The sequence below is a fragment of the Procambarus clarkii genome, chromosome 37 (assembly GCF_040958095.1).
Source record: "Procambarus clarkii isolate CNS0578487 chromosome 37, FALCON_Pclarkii_2.0, whole genome shotgun sequence".
Classification (NCBI taxonomy): domain Eukaryota; kingdom Metazoa; phylum Arthropoda; class Malacostraca; order Decapoda; family Cambaridae; genus Procambarus; species Procambarus clarkii.
In genome coordinates this window covers 38,611,059-38,619,082 of record NC_091186.1, presented here as the reverse complement: position 1 = coordinate 38,619,082, position 8,024 = coordinate 38,611,059, and the positions used below count along the sequence as shown (strand labels likewise).

At 51.8% G+C, this 8,024-nt stretch overlaps 1 protein-coding gene across 1 annotated transcript in view; it reads left to right on the top strand.

The window, feature by feature from the left end:
• Nucleotides 1-3,870, top strand: part of LOC123751008 (tripartite motif-containing protein 59-like) — a 71,616-nt gene extending 67,746 nt beyond the window's left edge. The window contains exons 3-4 of the mRNA XM_069337007.1: nucleotides 2,198-2,897; nucleotides 3,741-3,870. Coding sequence (XP_069193108.1) covers nucleotides 2,198-2,812 — 615 coding nt within the window. The 3' untranslated portion in view covers nucleotides 2,813-2,897; nucleotides 3,741-3,870. The remainder of the gene's footprint in view (nucleotides 1-2,197; nucleotides 2,898-3,740) is intronic.
• Nucleotides 3,871-8,024: the final 4,154 nt, after the last annotated feature.

The window sequence follows — 8,024 nt, the reverse complement described above, 5'->3', positions numbered from 1 at the left end:
TAGTGTTACAAGGCATGGGGAGGCAGCCAGCTCAGACAAACCAGCCGCTGGACGATTTATTGACGAATTTAAAGAGTTTGCAGAGGCTGAGGGATACCTACCGCAACAATTGTTTTATTGTGACGAAACAGGACTGTTTTGGAAAAGAATGCTAAGAGGACTTACATTACCAAGGAGGAAAAATCCTTGCCCGGACACAAGCCTATGAAAGATAGGTTTACGCTTGTGCTGTGTTCAAATGCGAGTGGCGATTTGAAAATTAAACCCTTGCTAGTGTATCATTCTGAAAATCCGAGGGTTTTCAAACAGTATAAAGTGCAGAAAACCCATTTGTGTGTGATGTGGAAGTCACACACACAAAAAAGCATGGGTGACTAGGCTTATTTTTTCGGAGTGGGTGAATGAAGTGTTGAGCCCTGCCATAGAAAAATATCTGCAGGAGAAACATTTGCCACTCAAAGCCGTGCTTCTCCTCGACAATGCTCCTGCTCATCCTCCAGGCTTGGAAGATGATTTGTTGCCCAGATACAATAAATTCCTCACAGTTAAATTCCTTTCACCTAACACCACTCCTCTAATTCAGCCTATGGACCAGAAAATCATAGCGAATTTTAAGAAACTTTATGAAAGGGCACTTTTCCGGAAATGTTTTGAAGTGACTGAAGCCACAAACCTCACCCTCAAACAGTTCTGGAGACAGCATTTTAACATTTGTAGTGCTTTAAAACTCGTTGACAAAGCCTGGCAAGAAGTGATTCAAAGAACCCTGATCTCTGGCTGGAGAAAATTGTGGCCTGAATGTGTGAGAGAACTAGACTTTGAGGGGTTTGAGCCTGTAAATGATGCGCCTATTGTTGAGGAAATTGTTACTCTAGGCCAGCAAATGGGCTTGGAATTGGATGGTGATGATGTGGAGGAGTTGGTGAAAGAACACAATGAAGAACTGACCACCGAAGAACTCCAAGCCCTTCAACAGGAACAGCAAGCCAACGCAGAAGCGGATGATTCTGCAGTGGAGGAGGAGGTGGCAGCAGCAGCAGCGAATGTCCCTTCTGCAGTAATTAAGAAGGTGTGTCAGATGTGGGAAGAGATTCAAACAATTGTTGAAAAGACTCACCCAGAGAAAGCTGTAGTAGGCCGTTGTCTTAATCTTTTCAATGACAATGTGATGCCTTACTACAGAGAGAACTTGCAAAGAAGGGAAAAGCAAGCTTCCATGGACAGATTTGTGGTGAGGAAATCGAGCAGTGAGCCTCAACCAGGACCTAGTGGCACTCAGATAAAACATCCCAGGGAGAGCACACCAGAAAGGTCCTCACTGCCTGATGTGATTATGGAAGGGGACTCCCCTTCCAAACAGTAACTCCTCTCCTCCTCCCCCCTCCTCACCATCTTCCATACACCTACAGCACTCGACAGCAAGGTAAGTAATAACTGGAACATAGTTTTGTAGGTTTATTTAGATGAATCAGGTATAAAAATTTAGTTTGATGTGGGTTTTTTGGGGTAGTCAGGAACGGATTAATTCATTTCCCTTTATTTCTTATGGGGAAATTAGCTTAGGAATGCGAGTTTTCGGAATACGAGGCGTCTCCAGGAACCAATTAAACTCTTAAACTGAGGTATGCCTGTATATATATATATATATATATATATATATATATATATATATATATATATATATATATATATATATATATATATATATATATAATATATACTCAATCTCAACAGTCCTGTAACGTAATTGTGTGTTCCCATAGTAAGTGTAAAATAATCCAGAGTTGTTCAATAAAACCCATGTGTTAAGATGTAGCCCACAGTGTACTTATTGTCCAACTTAAACTAAGAATACTTGATCCTTCCCCCATTATCACATACGATACATACATTTCCTTCCATTATTCATAATAAAGTTAGGACGTGTTTTGTTAGTCTGTACTCTCAGGTATGGCTTACAAACAGCCCTACTGCAATATGTTACCAAAATATATTATCCCATACTCCGGGATATGTTTATAAAAAATATTGGCCTTGCTGTGAATGTGTTAATCTGTCAGTAATATTAACCCTGCTTTGAAATAGCTAATGCAAAGAATGTATAAAAGTATTATGTAATTTGTATTAGTAAATAAGTACTGTAATATTAGTTTTAGTTGTAAATACATCTAGCATAACTAAATATTCTTTTCCACAGGATAACAAGCCAGAGGAATGTTCAGTGTGTTTTAACGATTATGACGAAAATCGGCTACGACCTCGCACACTGCCATGTGGCCACACATTCTGCTGCCAGTGTATTGACAATGCTATCAAGAATGGTAAGCTGACCTGCCCCAGCTGCCGTGCCGAGCACGCTGCCACAGCCTCTACTCAGTTCCCAATTAATTATGCTGTGGAGGCATTTGTTAGGAAACTAAAAAATACCCAGCTAACAACTGAGGAAGTAGTGCTAGCAAAACCTTATGAAGGTCCCGCCAGAGGCATCAGTAAGACATTACGTTCCATGGTGCAGGAGCAGATGAGCAGCATCAGCCGCCTCATTATTAGCTGTGAAGAGGTACTGTCCCAGCTGGGGGAGTACCGGGGGCAGCTGGGGGACTGGAAGACTTGCCACCTCCAGCTCCAGGACAGACTCTATGCTCTGGTAGAGCAGAACAAGTCAGCAATGAAGCTCTTGGAACTGGAGGATACCAGTGTGGTGGATATGACAACACAAGGAGAGGAAAGGAAGACTCAGCTGCAGGCCATATTGGGGAACCTCGACACAGTCAACACCCCACAGGAGGTTGGCACAACCATAGACAGCTGATGAGTGCAGCACGAAAATAAAAGATTGGCTGGAGAAGTGCCAGGAACTCTTCCCAGATGTCAAGACTGTCCACACCTCAGTGAAGGTACGCTGCTGAAGGTCACATTGTTCTCACCCAACTGAGTGTAGTATTGCCTCTATATAAACACTTTTGACATGGAGACACATCAAGATCAGAGTTGACTTTATATATAGGAAACTTTTTGCTCTAACACCTGAAACATTTTTATTAATAAAGTCAACTGTCATCTTGGTGTTTCTCTACACTGTGGTCAGTGTAGAAAAACACTATTACTTATATTTTTCAGTTACTTTACTCACAGCCTGATGCTTCATTATAGTCCAGTTACTTTACTCAGAGCCTGATGCTTCATTATAGTCCTGTTACTTTACTCAGAGCCTGATGTTACATTGTAGTACAGTTACTTTACTCAGAGCCTGATGCTTCATTATAGTCCTGTTACTTTACTCAGAGCCTGATGCTTCATTATAGTCCAGTTACTTTACTCAGAGCCTGATGCTTCATTATAGTTCAGGTTCCACCATTAATGTTTGTGTTGGTAATGACAGGTGCAGGAGACCATCAGGGAGGCCCTGGAGATGACGACCACAGAGACAGGTGCCACAGCTGACCCCGTACACCTGGGAGACTCGGCCTCCACCATTAATGTTTGTGTTGGTAATGACAGGTGCAGGAGACCACCAGGGAGGCCCTGGAGATGACGACCACAGAGACAGGTGCCACAGCTGACCCCGTACACCTGGGAGACTCAGCCTCCACCATTAATGTTTGTGTTGGTAATGACAGGTGCAGGAGACCATCAGGGAGGACCCTGGAGATGATGACCACAGAGACAGGTGCCACAGCTGACTCCGTACACCTGGGAGACTCAGCCTCCACCATTAATGTTTGTGTTGGTAATGACAGGTGCAGGAGACCATCAGGGAGGCCCTGGAGATGATGACCACAGAGACAGGTGCCACAGCTGACCCCATACACCTGGGAGACTCAGCCTCCAGCCTCATGAATAAAGTTCAGGAAATCACTGGAGAGATCCCACAGAAGCAATTAACGGTAAGTTTTATATTTTCTCTCATAGGTCATATCACAAGATATTGAATTGCGTTTTGAGGAGAGGAAGCCTGTTCTTAGGTTTATTGGGGTTCCCCAAGGTCAACAACTGACTTTCTTTAACATACAATACACAATAGTTGCCTAACTCCTGGTAAACATTTACTGGTAGGTGAACAACAGAAACAGGTGAAAAGAAATATGTGAATCATTTCCGTCCTGCATAAAGATTGAACCTGTGATCCTCTATTGAACCCCGATCCTGGCCCCCTCACAGAGGCGCAGAGAGCGGGTGACACTCCACCAACCTACCGGGAAAGCATCCAGGAAGACAGTGAACCAAAACAGACCACTGCTGGGTTCGAAGAGACTGAAGCCTTGAAACTGCCAACAAACTCCCAAACAATGCCAGCACCAACCCCCTGCCAGTAAAGGGGGGCGGGAGCTACAGGTCTAGCACCAACCCCCTGCCAGTAGAGGGGGGGGGGGCTGGAGCTACAGGTTCAGCAAAAAACCCCTGCCAGTAGAGAAGAGTTTGGAGATGCAGGTCCAGCACCAACCCCCTGCCAGTAGAGGGGGGCTGGAGCTACAGGTCCAGCACCAACCCCCTGCCAGTAGAAGTGGGCTGGAGCTACAGGTCCAGCACCAACCCCCTGCCAGTAGAGGGGGGTGGAGCTACAGGTCCAGCACCAACCCCCTGCCGGTAGAGGTGGCTAGAGCTACAGGTCCAGCACCAACCCCCTGCCAGTAGAAGTGGGCTGGAGCTACAGGTCCAGCACCAACCCCCTGCCAGTAGAAGTGGGCTGGAGCTACAGGTCCAGCACCACCCCCCTGCCAGTAGAGGTGGGCTGGAGCTACAGGTCCAGCACCAACCCCCTGCCAGTAGAGGTGGGCTGGAGCTACAGGTTCAGCACCAACCCCCTGCCAGTAGAGGGGGGTGGAGCTACAGGTCCAGCACCAACCCCTTGCCAGTAGAGGGAAGCTAAAGCTACAGGTCCAGCACCAACCCCCTGCCAGTAGAGGCGGGTGGAGCTACAGGTCCAGCACCAACCCCTTGCCAGTAGAGGGAAGCTGGAGCTACAGGTCTAGCACCAACCCCCTGCCAGTAGAAGGGGGCTGGAGCTACAGGTCCAGCACCAACCCCCTGCCAGTAGAAGTGGGCTGGAGCTACAGGTCCAGCACCAACCATCTGCCAGTAGAGGTGGGCTGGAGCTACAGGTCCAGCACCAACCCCCTGCTAGTAGAAGTGGGCTGGAGCTACAAGTCCAGCACCAACCCCCTGCCGGTAGAGGTGGGCTGGAGCTACAGGTCCAGCACCAACCCCTTGTCAGTAGAGGTGGGCTGGAGCTACAGGTCCAGCACCAACCCCCTGCCAGTTGAGGTGGGCTGGAGCTACAGGTCCAGCACCAACCCCTTGCTAGTAGAAGTGGGCTGGAGCTACAAGTCCAGCACCAACCCCCTGCCGGTAGAGGTGGGCTGGAGCTACAGGTCCAGCACCAACCCCCTGCCAGTAGAGGGGGGCAGGAGCTACAGGTCCAGCACCACCCCCCTGCCAGTAGAGGCGAGCTGGAACTACAGGTCCAACATCAATCCCCTGCCAGTAGAGGGGGGTAGGAGCTACAGGTCCAGCACCACCCCCCTGCCAGTAGAGGCGAGCTGGAGCTACAGGTTCAGCACCAACCCCCTGTCATTAGAGGGGGGGCTGGAGCTACAGGTCCAGCACCAACCCCCCTGCCAGTAGAAGTGGGCTGGAGTTACAGGTCTAGCACCAACCCCCTGCCAGTAGAGGGTTTTTGGAGCTACAGGTCCAGCACCATCCCCCTGCCGGTAGAGGGGGGGCTGGAGCTACAGGTCCAGCACCAACCCCCTGCCAGTAGAAGTGGGCTGGAGCTACAGGTCCAGCACCAACCCCCTGCTGGTAGAGGTGGCTAGAGCTACAGGTCCAGCACCAACCCCCCTGCCAGTAGAGGTAGGCTTGAGCTACAGGTTCAGCACCAACCCCCTGCTGGTAGAGGTGGGCTGGAGCTACAGATCCAGCACCAACCCCCTGCCAGTAGAGGGGGGCTGGAACTACAGGTCCAGCACCAACCCCCTGCCAGTAGAACGGTGGGAGTGGAGCTACAGGTCCAGAATCAACCCCCTGCCGGTAGAGGTGGGCTGGAGCTACAGGTCCAGCACCAACCCCCTGCCAGTAGAGGGGGGCTGGAGCTACAGATCCAGCACCAACCCCCCTGCCAGTAGAGGTAGGCTGGAGCTACAGGTCCAGCACCAACCCCCTGCCAGTAGACGTGGGCTGGAGCTACAGGTCCAGCACCAACCCCCTGCCAGTAGAAGTGGGCTGGAGCTACAGGTCCAGCACCAACCCCCTGCCAGTAGAAGTGGGCTGGAGCTACAGGTCCAGCACCAACCCCCTGCCAGTAGAAGTGGGCTGGAGCTACAGGTCTAGCACCAACCCCCTGCCAGTAGAGGGGGGCTGGAGCTACAGGTCCAGCACCAACCCCCTGCCAGTAGAGGTGGGCTAGAGCTGCAGGTCCAGCACCAACCCCCTGCCAGTAGAAGTGGGCTGGAGCTACAGGTCCAGCACCAACCCCCTGCCAGTAGAGGTGGGCTGGAGCTGCAGGTCCAGCACCAACCCCCTGCCAGTAGAGGTGGGCTGGAGCTACAGGTCCAGCACCAACCCCCTGCCAGTAGAGGGGGGTGGAGCTACAGGTCCAGCACCAACCCCTTGCCAGTAGAGGGAAGCTGGAGCTACAGGTCCAGCACCAACCCCCTGCCAGTAAAGGGGGGGATGGGGGCTGGAGCTACAGGTCCAGCTCAACCCCCTGCCAGTAGAGGGAAGCTGGAGCTACAGGTCCAGCACCACTTCCCTGCCAGTAGAGGTGGGCTGGAGCTACAGGTCCAGCTCAACCCCCTGCCAGTAGAAGCGGGCTGGAACTACAGGTCCAGCACCAACCCCCTGCCAGTAGAGGGGGGCAGGAGCTACAGGTCCAGCACCACCCCCCTGCCAGTAGAGGGGGGCTGGAGCTACAGGTCCAGCACCAACCCCCTGTCAGTAGAGGTGGGCTGGAGCTACAGGTCCAGCACCACCCCCCTGCCAGTAGAGGGGGGCTGGAGCTACAGGTCCAGCACCAACCCCCTGTCAGTAGAGGGGGGCAGGAGCTACAGGTCCAGCACCACCCCCCTGCCAGTAGAGGTGGGCTGGAGCTACAGGTCCAGCACCAACCCCCTGCCAGTAGAGGGGGGCAGGAGCTACAGGTCCAGCACCACCCCCCTGCCAGTAGAGGGGGGCTGGAGCTACAGGTCCAGCACCAACCCCCCTGTCAGTAGAGGTGGGCTGGAGCTACAGGTCCAGCACCAACCCCCTGCCAGTAGAGGGGGGCAGGAGCTACAGGTCCAGCACCTCCCCCCCCTGCCAGTAGAGGCGAGCTGGAGCTACAGGTCCAGCACTAACCCCCTGTCAGTAGAGGTGGGCTGGAGCTACAGGTCCAGCACCAACCCCCTGCCAGTAGAGGGGGGCTGGAGCTACAGGTCCAGCACCACCACCCTGCCAGTAGAGGGGGGCTGGAGCTACAGGTCCAGCACCAACCCCCTGCCAGTAGAGGCGAGCTGGAGCTACAGGTCCAACACCATCCACCCTGCCAGCAGTGGGGGGGCTGGAGCTACAGGTCCAGCACCAACCCCCTGCCAGTAGAGGCGAGCTGGAGCTACAGGTCCAACACCAACCCCCTGCCAGCAGTGGGGGGGGGCTGGAGCTACAGGTCCAGCACCATCCACCCTGCCAGTAGAGGCGAGCTGGAGCTACAGGTCCAACACCATCCACCCTGCCAGCAGTGGGGGGGCTGGAGCTTAGGGTAGAGAGGAGGGAGAACTACCAAAACCTTCCAGAAGTGACACACAATATGGACAATCATTCATATTTGCAAACATTCAAGGTTTAAAGCCAAAGTCAAGGAATAAAGTTAAGTTCATAAATGGCCTCCTATTCCAGTCAAACTCAATATTTGGGGCATTCACGGAAACTCATACAAAAGATTACATGGATGGGAAAATCTGGATTCCAAATTATAATTTATATAGATGTGATACAAAAACTAGGTCAAATGGAGGAGTAGGCCTGTATATTAAAGAGGACCTGCTATG